Source organism: Carassius gibelio, chromosome A2 (genome assembly GCF_023724105.1).
Source record: "Carassius gibelio isolate Cgi1373 ecotype wild population from Czech Republic chromosome A2, carGib1.2-hapl.c, whole genome shotgun sequence".
NCBI lineage: Eukaryota > Metazoa > Chordata > Actinopteri > Cypriniformes > Cyprinidae > Carassius > Carassius gibelio.
The window spans coordinates 28,322,592-28,338,459 of NC_068372.1; the positions used below are offsets into that span (position 1 = coordinate 28,322,592).

At 36.1% G+C, this 15,868-nt stretch overlaps 1 protein-coding gene across 1 annotated transcript in view; it reads left to right on the top strand.

The window, feature by feature from the left end:
* The window catches only part of LOC127936602 (leucine-rich repeat-containing protein 24-like), an 18,494-nt gene extending 3,282 nt beyond the window's left edge, over positions 1–15,212 (top strand). Inside the window, exons 2-5 of the mRNA XM_052534209.1 lie at positions 5,744–5,916; positions 7,515–7,793; positions 8,739–8,907; positions 12,084–15,212. Of these exons, the coding sequence (XP_052390169.1) occupies positions 5,744–5,916; positions 7,515–7,793; positions 8,739–8,907; positions 12,084–13,249 (1,787 nt within the window). The 3' untranslated portion in view covers positions 13,250–15,212. The remainder of the gene's footprint in view (positions 1–5,743; positions 5,917–7,514; positions 7,794–8,738; positions 8,908–12,083) is intronic.
* The last annotated feature ends 656 nt before the right edge of the window (positions 15,213–15,868 follow it).

The window sequence follows — 15,868 nt, forward strand, 5'->3', positions numbered from 1 at the left end:
GAGCCTCTGGGTAAATTGGTGACGTGCCAGCAAACGCTACAGAAATGCACAGGCCTTGAATTGATTCAGAGACAGTAGGTGAGGGTTTGGCGGCTCGCTGGGACTCTGTGAGTTCACTTCTGATGAGAAATGATAAAAGAGTATGGGGTGGAAGTTTGTTTGCATCTCTGATTACTGCCCTCGTCTGCTATGATTACCAAAACACACAATCACAGAGAAACAAGACTCAGGTGACATAGCATAGCATAACAGTTTACATCCTTTTGTGTCTCAACACACACAGACACACACACACACACACACACACACACACACACACACACACACAAACAAACCCAAAGTTCTAAAATGACAAAATTGCACCACAAAATTACTACATTACTACATTACAATTACTTCTCTTGCATTTTCCGCATCATGTAGCCTACATATATTACTGATGCTTATGGCATATTTGACTCAAGGCAGATGAAAATTGGCCCATTCCAAGCATTTAATGAATGTATTTCTTTCTTTCTTTCTCCTTGTTCACTTTTCCCCCTCTATTAATCTCGCTCATCCTTTGTTTCTTTGTCTCAGTCTTGTTCCTGAGTGCTGAACACTGCTCTCGCTCGTAATATTGCCTGCAGGCCTTGCCTTCAGAATCCAAGCCCTGTGCTATTGTTTCCATGACAACATTGGAGGCACGTCCGGAGGGCATCGCTGTCTGTTTGCTCTCTCACTCACACTTTCTCTTTTTTTGTCTGTTTCTGACACGCTGAATCTGATTACTTCATATGTTCTTATTTAGACTCAGTTTCACTCGTTTAGAGATGTGCAAGTGCAGGGTGATGCTGATGAATGCTCGTGTCAGGTGACTCGATAGGTGTGATTTGTATTGATGATATAGGTCAGTCCCAACACTCGAAGCTGTCAGTTTAAATTTAAACTGAATGAAAAATTGTGATATTCCTTTAAAAGAAATAGCAGTAGTATTTCTTATTATTATTCATATTTATTACTACCATTATAACAATAATTATCATTATTGATAACAACAATTAGTAATATTCATTAAAATAATATCACAATGCAAAACACGATTTATTGGTCTTAAAATGAAATAGGATAAAAAAAATTCTTAATTTTATTTCTTGTTTTTTCTCCTTTTCATATTGTTGTATAATGCAATTTTATTAACAATTAATTGTCTTTTGGTTTTCTGGTGAAATATGATTTGACCATGTTTTTGGGATTAATTCTTAGATTTACTATGAAAAGGGAGTAGAGACAACTAACAGATCTACAGTTTGCATTCAATTGTCCTTCACTGAGCTCACATTTTCCTATTCAGACATTTAAAGTACAGCTTTCCAAGCACAAAGGACAGTCGTCTGTCTAAACGCTATCGTTCAGGGCCAGAGTCCTGAAAGAGGTGCCTTTTCACGAATCACTCATTACATGGTTACATACAGCACTGTAGATGTTAAACCCTCCAAGGTGCTCTCAGACAAAAGCAAACAAAGCACTGCCTGCTCACAGAATCAGACATCCCTCCATTCAGCATCACTACAAACTATAAACCAGAGTGTATTAGTCAGACCTGTACAGGCCTTATAGCTCATCCAGAGGACACTGAATTATAACCAGGCTCATGACTGGAGAAAATATCTCTAAAGCAACCTGACATTCTTGCTGTTCATCATCTAGAAAAGCCCTACAGAAGCTGTCTGGTGAAGAATGACACTCTTTTGCTTTTCTAGTTTGAAGTTGTTTGAGAAACTGATGGACTGAATTTGTTGCAAAACAGTGTGAATCACAGAAACTCTTTTTCACTCAAAATGACTTTTTAAGTGAGCCTAAAATCAGAGAAATCATCCAGCTCGCTGTGTTTAACCGTTCACTGGAGGGAAGGATCAATGAATAATTATATAAGTAATGGCTTCTCAAAGCATCATGAATCAAGTGGCTTTGGAAGACTTGAAATATTGCACACAAGTCATCTGGATTACTTTTAGGACACTTTTTTTGGTGCTTTTTGTCTTTTATGAAGCTTGAAAGATAACATTTCTCCATGTGTGTTCCACATAAGAAATAAAGTTTGCAAGTATTTTTAAATTAGACTTTTTATTTTATGTTTATTAATTAATTAATTATTTAGTATTAAATTATTATTTTGTTGTGTGAAGTTTTTGTTTATTTTTGTTTAAGCATTTATTTATTTATTTATTTATGCATTCATTCATTCATTCTTTCTTTCATTCATTCATACATTTTATTTTCTAAATCCCCCACTAGAGGCAAGATTTATGTTGCTTGCATAATAATAATAATAATAATAATAATAATAATAATAATAATAATAATAATAATAATAATAATAATAAACTAATTTATTCATACTTTTTATTTTTTTATTGTATTTTATGTTTTTCAAGTCAATAATTTATTTATTAATTAATTCATACATTTTATTTTATTATCTTGTTTTATTAGATTTCATATTGTTTTATTTTAGTTTTAAATCCTCTACTAAAAGCAAGATTTACGTTGCTTGCAAATAATAAAAATAATACTAATAATAATTGCCAAATTACTTACCCATTAATTAATGAATTCATCCTTACATATTATTTTCTATTATATTTATATTACTTTATTATTTTCTTCTTATTATTATTTTTATTTTCTACTAAATGTAAGATTATATGTTGCATGCATTTAAAAAATGAAAATAAATAAAATTAGTCAAATTAACTGTATCAATGGAGAAAAGTCCTTTTTTCCCCACATGGCGTATCCTAACAGTCCAACCTTGACATCTTTGATGTCACAAATTATTTATTTTTCCATACTCTAACCACCTATGGTATTTAATTCCCATTTTTCATGATTCAATTTATTTTAGATTTGAATGCAGTCTCTGGCTCCATTTTTCTCTCATTGAATATCCTGTTTCATGTCGGTCTGTCTGTCTATCTATCCATCTGTCTGAGATATGAAATATGTTGAAACTTCAAAACCCATCCATCATTCCTCTATTTTCCATTCTCAACACACTCTGCTGTTCTTGGAGGGAAATGCAGTGTATTCCAAGCACAAGGTCTCACAATAAAACAATGTGGAGCTTCTAAATATTAAACTCTCTAGATGTTCCCTGTGCTTTTAAAGGATCTCATCTTGCAAAATCAGTTCAGAACCCAGACGCACATGTAAGAGAGTGCCGTATCTCACAGAACATCGCCTTTTCAACACTTCACAGCTGCTTCCTTTGGCTTGCAGATGTTTGTGAGGCGACACACGTAGCAAAAGAAAGACGCTGAAAGCTAAACTCATTCAGAATGAATATCCATTGTGATTTCCATTCTCTTTCTCCAGCGACAGGAGAATAGCGTTTGAGTGCAGGACATTGGACTTGAATAGACTGTCATTTCTCTACTGATGTTTATCCTGTCTTTCTCCTTCATGCTGTGAGCAGATAAAAAGGCTTATGTGGGTCATGTTGCATTAATCGAGCTCGCTGTCCTCTCAAATACTCTCTAAATTAAGCAACAGGCATAAAATATTCACATTTGCTCATGGTTCATCACTCAGTGACACATTTAAGCAAAGAACAGCCCAAATGTATCACATCAACATCGAAGCCAAATGAAACAATTCTTTCTTATCTGTCCCCACGGAGACAATCTTTCTTTCTTTGTGCAATATTATGTCTTTTTTTGCTAAATGAGATGTCGTTTCATATTTAAAGTTTGAACATTGTTTAGGAGCTCTAGATGCATTCGTTTCAGTGCTTGTATCTTAAAGCTGCATTTCCAAATCTCCTCATGTTGCGTTTGATCTTTGGACCTCTAAATCTTCTTCAGTCACTGCCCTGTATCTGAGGCGTCTGTGAGTCTCTACGCTCTGATACAGATGACCTAGAACCACTCTGTATCGATCCGTTCTGTGAGACTTCTCAGGGTTTGAATGAGGCTCTGACTCTCTCTCTGAATTTGGTCTAGAACACAGCAGCTAAAGAAAGAAAGAGTTGTAGTTGTAGTTTCGGAAAAGCACATAGGATGTTTTGCTGGCAGGTACAGAGAGGTAAACATTTTCCTGACTGGCTTTTCCTTGTTTTCCTATGGCTCAGTGGTAGAGCATTGCATTAGCATTGCAAAAGGTTGTGGGTTCAATTCCCAGGGAACACATGTTAGGTAAAAAATGTTAACCTGAATGCACTGTAAGTTTCTTTGGATAAAAGGGTCTGCTAAATGCATTAATTTAATTAAAACTCAGGTTTGAAACACATTTTATGTTTCCAGCAACAAGTAATTTGACTGTCCACACTGAAAATGTTACACAGCAACAAAATCACAGTGAATCAGAGCATATTTGATATTCAGATGTCATTGTAAGCAGTTTGTTATGTAATATTATGTATTTGATTTATTTATTTAAAATGTTTTTATACAACACATATATTATATAAAGGTTTAAAATTAATAAAAATAAAAATAATTAATAAAAAAGTATTAGTTAAGTAAAATGATAAAAAATCTAACAAATGCATCTGCTTATACAGTATTTCTGATGTTTTTTACATTTTACTTCAAAGTATTCATTTTTATAATTATTTATCAAAGAATATTTTTCAAAGAATTTAGGAAAAAGTGTCAGTGTTTTCAAAAAAATATTAATCTGCACACTTATTTTCAACATTGCTAATCATAAGAAGTATTTCTTGAGTAAATCAGCATATTAAAATGATTTCTGTGACACTGAAGACTGGAGGAATGATGCTGAAAATTCAGCTTTGAATCACAGGAGTAAATTACATTTCAAAATAAATTCAAAAGAAAAATAGCGCTTTTAAATTGTAATAATATTTCACAATTTTACAGTGTTACTGTATTTTGATCAAGCTTTAATGAGCTTAAGAGAAATAAATGTCTACAGACTATTAAATATCCAGGATTTAATATGTAATTTTATTATGAACAAAAACTAACAGAAAAGATCATAATATATGAATCTTAGGTGTTATATAATGTACAGAATATGTATTAATATATACACCCAGGTAGATTTTCTAACATTTCTAGCAGTACATACAGTTATACAGTCCAGCCCTGAGGTACATCTTCTCCAGTACGCTGTAAATCTGGGACCAGGGGGCCAAAATACACGTCTTTGTTCATAACTCTAATAATCCATGTCTTAATGAAAAGCTGGGGATTTGCACTGGATGAGGCGAGTGGAGCAGGCCGAGGGTTTGATCTGTTCTCCCTGGAGAAGCGTGTAGAGCGCGCCGGTCAGTGTTTGGTGTTGTATTTCATACTCTCTCAACACAGAAGACACATCCTGGAGGCAGCGATCATGTGCACCTCAAGCCTAATGTTTAATTAACCGAAGCTCACCACAGATTCTTCCTAAGAGACAGTTCAGTAGGGACCAGCAGGCAGGAGCTAGAGCTATCCATCTTTCAGACATTATTTTCTCTCCTTATATGTTGATTCTACGCTTACTTCCCTCTCTGCTCGGCAGGATTCAATTTTCCGATCCACTTGAGCATGATTCTCATGCATTACAGATACGATTAGCTCACACGTGCATGTGCTCTTTAACAACTAGCTGTCTATTTGGTCTCTCTCTCTTTCTCTTTTGGACAATTGTTCTGCTTGTTTAACTTCAATCCGTTTCTCTCTTTCTTCTTGTCTCTTTCCTCTCTTTGCCCTAGTGTTGCCGCCTCTTTTCTATAATTCCCTCTTTCCTGTTTTCCCAGTTCTTTCTGAGATGAATCCTCCTCAGCTCTCTGGGGTGCTGGTGCTGATGTTGGCCCAGATGTGCGCGTCTTCTATTGGTTGTCCTTCTGGGTGCCGCTGCTATAGTTTGACTGTCGAATGTGGATCCATTGGGCTCAAAGAGATCCCTCAGGGCATCACACATGGGACACAGGTCAGTCGCACAAATGCATGTGGATGTTTGTAGGTGGTTTATTTTCAAAATACTGTATTGGGGACAAACATGTCCCTTGACATGTCCCAAAACTCATAGAAAAAAAAAACATATAGAATCTATAAGGTTCTATATTGGCATATTTGGTTCCATGTAGAATCTTCAACATTTATGGAATCTTTGAATTCCACAAAAGTTTTATACTGCGAAAAAAAAAAGTTATTTCGATTATTAAAATGTTCTTCATACTAAGAAAAATTTGAAACTCAAATGAAAACTTTCACTGAAAGTTTCTTTAGAAGTAAAAAATGGTTCTTCTATGGCATCGTTGTGAAAACCTCTTTTGAAAACTTTAATTTTAAGAGTGAAAGGCATCATTTTATAACCTAGCAATTTATTATATTTTGCAGTGTACATGCATAAAAAATATTTTAATGAAAAAGCAATTAATAATATAAATAATTATATTTTTAATAAACATTAAAATAATTAGAATACATTTTTGTGTGTGATTTTGGTATAATAATAATAATAATAATAATAATATATTTTTTGAATTATTTTTATTGAAATAAATAAATAATAATATTTCCTATTAATATTCTAATAATCAGAATATATATAACAACTATAAATACCAGAAAAAATTATAAATATAATATTTATTTTTATTGTTTTTTGAGAAGCATGATCAGTCATAATGTTAAAATGTTTAAAAATTATTTTGCTTTTATGTGAGAAAACTTCAAACTTCAACAATGATTTATCAGGTTATCATAAAGTTGACATTCATTTTGTTCATATTGTGCATCATGATTAATCAGTGTTTCTTTATATACATTCAGTTCTTTACAAACTTTTGAAAACAAAATGAGAACGAAAACATTACATTAAATCACACTAGGTCACATCTGATCTCTGCCATATATAAGAGAGGGATATTTGTACTACTTTTGCAATTTTGTATCACGGTCATCCGGTCACCCTAAATGATAAATTATGTCTCCTTTTATTTGTATCTACACCTTGACCCATGACACAGCAAACCTGAGATTAAAACTCTAGATCATGACTCCAGAATCATTCACTACATCAGTGACTCATGGCCAGCGTCACCCGGTGGACCCTGTATGCATTTCTCTACCTGCTCCAGTCAAATCATTAACATTACTGCAGCTTGTGAATATTCATGAGCTGTCTCACATGAATTGCTCAATTGACTTTGTAACCTATGCTTCACAAGAAATTTGCTTCGGCTCGACCCGTGATCACAGTCAATAGCTTGATAGAAATCAATTAGAAAATTAATCAGTGTTATATGCTGCATCATAAATATAGTTAAATGAGCGAAGACAGGCTTTTTTGCTCTTGTGAAAGCCCATTAATGCCTTTCTGTTGCTGCTAATTGACTTGTTTGCGTGTTAAAGGCTCGAGGATAGTCAGCCCAGAATTGACTAACTATCTATTTAACTAGCTATTTTAAAGCTATCTGTAAGAAATCCTCTCTGCTTCAAATTCTTTTATGGTGGTTTACATCAGTCACTCTCTCTTTTGTTAGTGTACTAATGTTTTGTCCGTGCACTCTGCGTCCTGTCCAGACCATCTTTCTACAGGACAATGCTATTGGACAGATCCGTCAGCAGGATCTATCTGATCTCGGCCAGCTGCACTACCTCTACCTGCAGAATAACAGCATCTCCACGCTGGAGGCCGGGGCCTTCAGAAACCTGGGCCTGCTCCTGGAGCTCGCGCTTAACGGAAACCGCATCCACCTGATCACAGCTGACGTGTTCCGCGGCCTGGACCACCTGCGCATCCTCTACCTGGCAGGAAACCAGATCACCCGACTGGAGGACTACACCTTCCGGGGACTGCAGGTAGAAGGACTGTCTGCACCATTCTGACTTTCAAAATATACATTTCCAATTTGTTTTACTTTCCCAAAAAGGTTATAGGAGCATTTAAGGCAGCTTAGGATCAGACTTCCCAAAGTGATTAAGAAGCTGATCAATCAGAGCACCCCTAGGCCTAGTTATTAGGAATACTTTTAACTTTAAGTTTAGCTTAGCTTACCTGTCGAGATAAAACTCCCCAAGTTCGTTGCATAGATTGAAACCAAACATTTCATCCAAATCTGCCAACTTGCACAAACTTCCACCAATATTTACCCTTGTTTCACCATTATGTCTGTTTCTGTATATTTTGTCAAGTCTTCATATTTTAGCTTGCATGTCCAATACCATGATAATGCTTGTCTTTTTATAATATCATTTATTAAAATAAATTAGTCAAAATCAATGAAAACAATAACCTTTTATCCTTAAATTGCCCCAGACTCTCACTATTGGTTGCCTGGGGTTTGCAAATACATAGGTTGACATTTTATTTGGACTGAATGCAATATATCACAAGATTTTAAGAACTTAATTTAATGGACCTTTTCAGTTATTAACAACGTAAATCATAATATATATATATATATATATATATATATATATATATATATATATATATATATATATATAGCATATTGCTGATGCAATATTGCTGTTTCATTTTTTTTTTGTTTGGATGTTCTATACACTTGCAAAACCTTTACATAATGTTTCGCCAAAAAAATGCACATTTCATGAGAGTAGAAGAGAAATGGAAATGAAAGAAAAGCAATACAAAAACTTATAAAAGGGCTAAATTAATAGTTTTTTTCAACAATATGCTAATTTGATGGAGACACAGAACTGAAAATAGATGAGTCTGCATTATGCTAGATTGCTTTACAAAGTGTGTTTTTATGATGCCACATTCACGCTTTTTGATTGCAGCGGTTGCAGGAGCTGCATCTGCAGGAGAATTCAGTGGAGGTGTTGGGAGATCAAGCTCTGGTGGGTCTGTCCTCTCTGGCTCTTCTGGACCTGAGCAGGAACAACCTGAGGACCCTGAGCCCCGCTTCACTCAAACCCCTCGTCAGCCTGCAAGTGCTGAGGGTCACAGGTAAGAAAAAGGTTCACAATGCCAAAAAAAATAAAATAAATAATAACTGAAATCACACCTTACACCTTTAAAAAATTAAATAAGAATTAGTACTTTTATTCAGCAAGGACACATTAAACTGATAGAAAATATCAGAGTGATTTCTGAAGGATCATTTGACACTGAAGACTGGAATAATAATGCTAAAAATGAATAAATAACTTACATTTTGAAATACATTTAAATAGAAAACATTTATGTAAAATTTTAATTAAATTTCAGAATATTGCTGTTTTTTTTTTTTATTATAAATAATTCAACCAACTATAAGAGACTTCTTTCAGAAACCTTTTGCCAAAAATTAAATGCTAGTGTAGGTGTAATATCTATAAAATCTAGTTTGTTTCTCCTATGTTCAGCAACTAGAGACTTTTAACTAAAAGAGGTTTTTCTCTCAATTTGTTCCAAACCTGTATGACTTTCTTTCTTCTGCAGAACAAAAAAGATATTCTGTCAGTAAAGTTTAATATTGTACATGATTGTTTTGAGCAAATAATGACTTAATTTTCATAATTGCATGAACTGTCCCTTTAAGTTATGTGCTGCTTAGATTTTTCTAAGGTGTGATTGTCCGATGAATATCATTTAAGTAATGTTTCCATTAGTAGCTCTACCCAGTTAAGTAAATTAATGAATATTCATGATCCTATCCTTCACTCTAATTCAGTCTGACCTGTGGTGTGAGAGGGGGTTCAGCGAAAAATCGGCAGCTGTCAGCAGGAAGTGGCTGTCACTGGCAGCAGGAAGTGGCTGCCAATAAAACCGGATGGCAGCTGTCGCTAATACCCGGAAATTGGAGGAGGCTGCCAGCCGCAACAAGACAAATAAATAATTATATACACTTACGATTATGTTTAATACTTTTTAAAATAAGTATAAATGTCAGTATTGTATATTATTTGATTTAAAATATTGATCAAATATAAATAAAAAAATATGATCATTTTGCTAAACGTTAATTTCCAGCTGAACGTTTATGCATGCATGTATCATTGTTTGTGTGAAATAAAACAATTTATATTTATTTATATATGAGAGTGGCACTTACTGGGTGTATGTTGTATATTTATTATAGGCTATATACACAAATGACTGAAAAGAGAGAAGTCTCAGAGACCTTTATTTAAAATCATAATTTGCGGTTATATTTGTAGTATTTCAAGAAACAACTATATATATGTAGTATAAAGTAGCTGTTAAATTTGTAACTGGGTTAGTAAGTTGTCAAAGTCAGTGCTTTACAATGTAAACAGTACAAAATATATCCAGTAAGCAAGCAGACTAAAATATCATTCAGAATCACTAAAAACAATCCAGAGATATTTTCAAGACTCTTAGATCAGAACTGTTGAGGTATACGGAGTTACTTCTCCAGCATCTTGCACCAATCACTGTAAAACCCAGGGTGGATGTGCATCTCACCTCATTTTCCTCTTGCAACATGGTCAAGTCAAGCATCGTTTATTTATATAGTGCTTTTAATAATACAGATCAAAGCAAAGCAACTTTACAGTATTAAATAGAAAAATAGTGTGTCAGTCAATAATGCAGAAGGACATTAGTAAACTCAGTTTGTAGTCAGTTTAAAAGACAGTTTATCATTCAATTCAGTGATGTCATCCTTCAGCTCGGTTCAGTTTAAATAGTATCTGTGGAATCGTTTGCAATCATGTCAATGATATCACTGTAAATGAAGAGACCACAACGAAGCAAGCCAGAGGCGACAAGGAACCAAAACTCCACCGGTGACAAAATGGAGAAAAAAAACAAGGTCTTTACAGGGGATCTGTATCTGGGGCTCTAGTTGTCCTGGCATTATTACAAAGATAAGCATTATTACAAAGATAAACATTCAGACATGGCAACTGAGAAATGTAATGTTATGGCACCTTTTTAAACCTCTAATCAAATATGTAAAAGAAGATACTCAGTCAAGCCAGCTGGATTGTGCCCTCTTTCGAAAGGAGTCTGTATACAATACAACAGACTTCTGAATTTGGAACAAACCAAAGACAGACTTAATAATGTAGCATCACCCCTCCTCCAGGATCACGTAAAGAAGAATTTCCAACAGGACAGCATCTGGCAACTATTGGGTATTACAAAAAAAAAAAAAAAAGGTGTCAGTGCCATGGTTTTGTCTCAAGATGCACATCAGTAATGTTTTTTGTTTTTTTTTCTAAATGCATGTTTACAAAAGCTACTTCAATGTTCTAAATTTAACTACAGCCTAATCCTGGCTTAATCCAAGCCCTGTCTATGAAACTAGACCTAAAAGTTATAAGGAATTATGAACTGGTCCATTATATTTTGTATAGATAATAAAAAATAAAAATTGTTTTGCATTCACATGCTTACAACTTCAACTGGTACACAGAACAGTTCTGCACATGCATAGTATTAGAGAAAACACACCTCAATAGTGCAAAAAAAAAAAAAAAAACTCTTAAGTTAATGTATTTCACACAATCTCCTGAAAGACTTAACATGCAAAAATATATGGTTAGTGTAGCACATTTATCTTCTATCATTCCAGTCAAACAACATTCTTTTATATTATTCAATAGACTGTTAACACGCTAACAAACGTTAATATTTAATGGTACGTCAAACGATAGGCCCCAAACAAGGTACACAAACAACGTTGCTACCACTAATTAGATTTCATTGAACAATTAAACCAAAGTAGGCACCAAGTCTACCAAGTCGTTCACCAAGATAACAATTAAAATCAAACTTAAAACGCAAAAAAACATTAATTACTCCGATGACCAATTTCTGAACTTACCATTTGATCAATCGCAACCATTACTGAAGCGTTTGGGTGCAGTTATATCTGATTGGTTGCGCCCACGTTGGTCGATACTGATTGGCTCCCACCGAATGGCAGGTCCCGCCTACCATCCAGCTGTCAGTTACTGCCTTCCGGCTGCCAGTTACTGCCTTCCGGCTGTCAATGGCAGCCACTTCCTGCTGCCAGCTGCCGATTTTTTATCTGAACCCCTGCTGTGTGGTGTTGTATGAGTTGCATGTCCTGCAAACGTACCATAGTGATATTTACATTTGTTAAAATATTTCTACTCAACAGTATTTTGGATAAATATTTAATAATGCTTATATTGAATTCGCTCTTACAGATAACCCGTGGCGCTGCGACTGCGCTCTGCACTGGCTGCGCGGCTGGATAAATGAAGAGGGTCAGAGGTTATTAAGCTCAGCTGAGCGCCGGATGCTGTGCACCGAACCTCCGCGTCTCTCCCATCTCAGTCTGGTCGAGGTTCCTGCGAACAGCCTTGTTTGCATCCCGCCCGTAGTGCAACTGGAGCCCAGCCACCTGACGGTTCGTTTGGGGGAGAGTTTACGTGTATCCTGCCAGGCATCCGGATACCCACAGCCACAAGTCACCTGGAGGAAAGCATCCCATGGAAAAGCCCAGCTGTCTCCAAGAGGTCTGGTGCAAGAGGTCGGGATGGATGGAGACACCAAGACCGGTGGGAGGTTGGTAACGGCCAGGCCTGGTGGAAAAGGAGGGCCGGCGAGTCGTGGCCCGGTCCGAGGAGGAACCGACGATGGAGGCGACCGGGAAAGCTTCGATCCTGATACAGGAAGCGGGATGCTGTTTCTCAGCAACATCACGGTGGCTCATGCTGGACGCTACGAATGCGAAGCCTGGAATCCTGGCGGAGCGGCTCGGGTGACTTTTCACCTGTCAGTAAACGTGTCTTTGTCTTCGTCCCGTTCAGAAATCTGGCCTCGACTGCATTCCTCATCTTACTATCACCCTTCCTCGGTGGACGTGAGTCAGGAGCCGCTTTATGAACTTGAAAGCATGGACTTCAATGCGCTGGGAACCGCAACCCAGACTGCCATCGCTGTGGGAATTTCTCTCTTGGCGTTGACGGCATTGTTGCTTCTCTGCATGATTTACAGTCGCCACCGCCAACGGCAGAAAGAGGAAGATGGATATGGTGCCAGCAAAGAGGAAAGCATCCTCTATGTCAACGACTACTCAGACGGTCCCACCACGTTCGCTCAACTTGAAGAGTACCGAGACGAACGTGGCCACGAGATGTATGTGTTAAACCGCGCCAGACCTGTGCTGCCTTCTCCGCAGTCCTGCAACCAGCAGGGGTCGACGCTAAAAGCCAGTGAGTGCATGCTGTCCCCAGAACGGGCACCAGGGATCGGACCTCGCAGGCCTCCTGCAGAAGGAGGCGAAGGACCTCCGCTTGATCCCGAAGGGTTGTTCATGAACCAAAGCTTGCTGTTTGACACACAGATCGCTTATGAGATCCACTGCTAAACTGGATCCCTGGATAGACTTACAGGTTCTTGCCATTGGATGTTATCCTGCTGGATTTCCTTTTGTTCTCAGAGCACAAATGTATTTTTGGTGAAAAGCATTGAACGTAAAACAGACTTAAAAAGCGGCAGTGTGTAGTTTCGGTGTCACCAAATGGATTTGCAGAAATGTTGTCCGATTGGTACCCAAAGTTATGTCAGTGGTTGAGTCAGTATTGCTACAAAAGAAAAAACTATTTTTGATTCCCCAAAAGAGCCTGTCAGTGAACGGTTTTATGAAAAAAAAAGTTTTTTCTTGGTGTGAAGAAGATTCTGATAATATAAAGAACCTTTATTCACCATTTTGTACGATGGAAAGATTCACTCTTTAAAAAAGGTACATTTGTTGCATCTATGGTTCCATTAAGACCCTTTAACAATCATTCCATAAAAGTTTCTTTATAGTGGAAAATGTTTCTTTAGATTATTAACATTTTCTTCACACAAAGAAAAAAACAAATTTGAGAATTGTTAACTGAAAGTTCTTTGGGGAACCAAAAGTGTTTCTTCAATTGCATTGCTACAAAAACACCTTTGGGAACCTTTATTTTCTAAGCGTGTATATTGTGAAGCCCAAATGAGGAGAGAAATTAAAAAAATAAAAAAATAAATCAGTGTTTATTTTCTTTGGGAAATTATTATGAATGATTACATATAATCGTCTCTGGGATTGCACACAGTAGGTTTTAGGGAATAGTTCATCCAAAAATGGTTACCGTTTGCATTTTCTGCATGATTGTTTTGTTTTATAGAATCACAAATGATGATTTATTTTTAAGCAGCACAGCTGTTTTCAACATTGATAATAATAAGAAATATTTATTGAACACCAAATCAGCATATTAGAATGATAAAGGATCACGTGACACTATAGAGTGGAGTAATGATGCTATATTCAAATAGAAAACAGTTATTTTAAATAATAATGTTTCAAAATAGTATGTTTTTACTGGATTGTTTATAAAATGACTGCAGCCATGGTGACATTCTTTAAAAAACATTTTTTTTAAAACATACTTTTTTTTAACAACCCAGTATTCATCACTCACTATGACAGATAATGATGATTTATGTTGCCGCCTTTGTTTGGAACAACATCAAGGTAAATAAATGACAGGATTTTCATTTTTGCATGAACTATTCCTTCATTACAACAGTGCTGGTTTTTGCTGAAAGCTAATTCTTATGAAACGAGAGCTGTTACCTTCTTTTAAAGGAAGAGGCTACACGAAACTACCAAAAATAGATATTTTTTGTCTTGTACAGTGAAATGAAGTGATCCAGAATGAGAGTTTGACCTCTTGGACAGAGACTGTGAGGACAGCAGCAAACAGCATTTGTCGGGACGTCCCTGTGTCCAGTGTTATGTGTCAGACAGTGTGAATAGCTTAATGTCCTTCTTGCAAATGCTGTCTACATATTTCAAGTATCCTTTCTTTCTGGTGCATTCCTGTGTGTATTTATGTGTGGTTGGCAGGCAGCAGAAGAAAATGAAACCTGCTGTATAAACAAGAACCAAAAGCAGATTGAATGTTTGTTCTCTACAGACTTGATACAAATGAAGTAGTCGCATCTATTTCCAGTCTGAGGCTCGTTTGCTCTCCTACTCTTGACCTCTGTTGGAACAACACTGTGAACAAACAAACAGGAATCCACATTCACAGCTAGCTTTTGTAAGTTAATAGATATGCCAGTTTCTTTCATATAACAATATTGTTTTTGAGAGTGTGAGTAATGTTTCCTCTTGGCTTTTTTCCTCTGAAGTGATCACATCAGGGTAAACTGTATAAAAGCATTCATTTCAGCTTGTGGGGACATCTCAAGATGTAACGCTTCTGCTCAACAATACTACAGTTTATGTATTTCTGTCAAATGTCTATCAAATTACAACCTATTTTATCCAAATAAATGATGCCTTTATTTGAGATTTGTTAGTGTTTTTCAAAGGAAAAGAGTGGAAGTGTGATTGTCATCAGGTTTCAAAAGCTGCTTTCGAATCTCTATAAACATTCAGCGTTATTTTAGAATCACTGATATATTACTAGTTTTAACAATTGAGTTAATAATAATATTTTGGTTTTAATTTTAGTTCAAGTTTTAGTCATTTTGTTGATTTTGTCAAGTTTTTGATTATTTGTTTCTACTTAATATTAGTTCTTAGTTATTACTGTGTATAGTTCCCTTTCGAGGAAACATTGAACTGCATCCTCTTGCGGTCGCTATGGGGGAAGTCTTCATTCAGCATGACCAGTGTCTGAAGCATACATCTTAACATATCAATAATATAAGCTATGACGCCATTACCAGTGTGTGACCACAGTATTAAATGGTGCCGGGAGAACTGTTTTGTTTGAATAGTGCATTCTAGTAAGACGTCTGGGAAGTGAGAAGTAAGAAGAAGATCCTTGTCCTCGTTATTTGACACCTGATGAAACACATAATCTTTGCGTCTTTTGTTTGGACAAAGAACACACACACAATGTCCTTGAGGGGACAATCTGCACGCATTGCGAGTGTTTTCCAATGAAAAAGCTCTGCTCTTGTTTGTCTCTTTTTTAAAGGAAAGAGGGACAGCCATCAG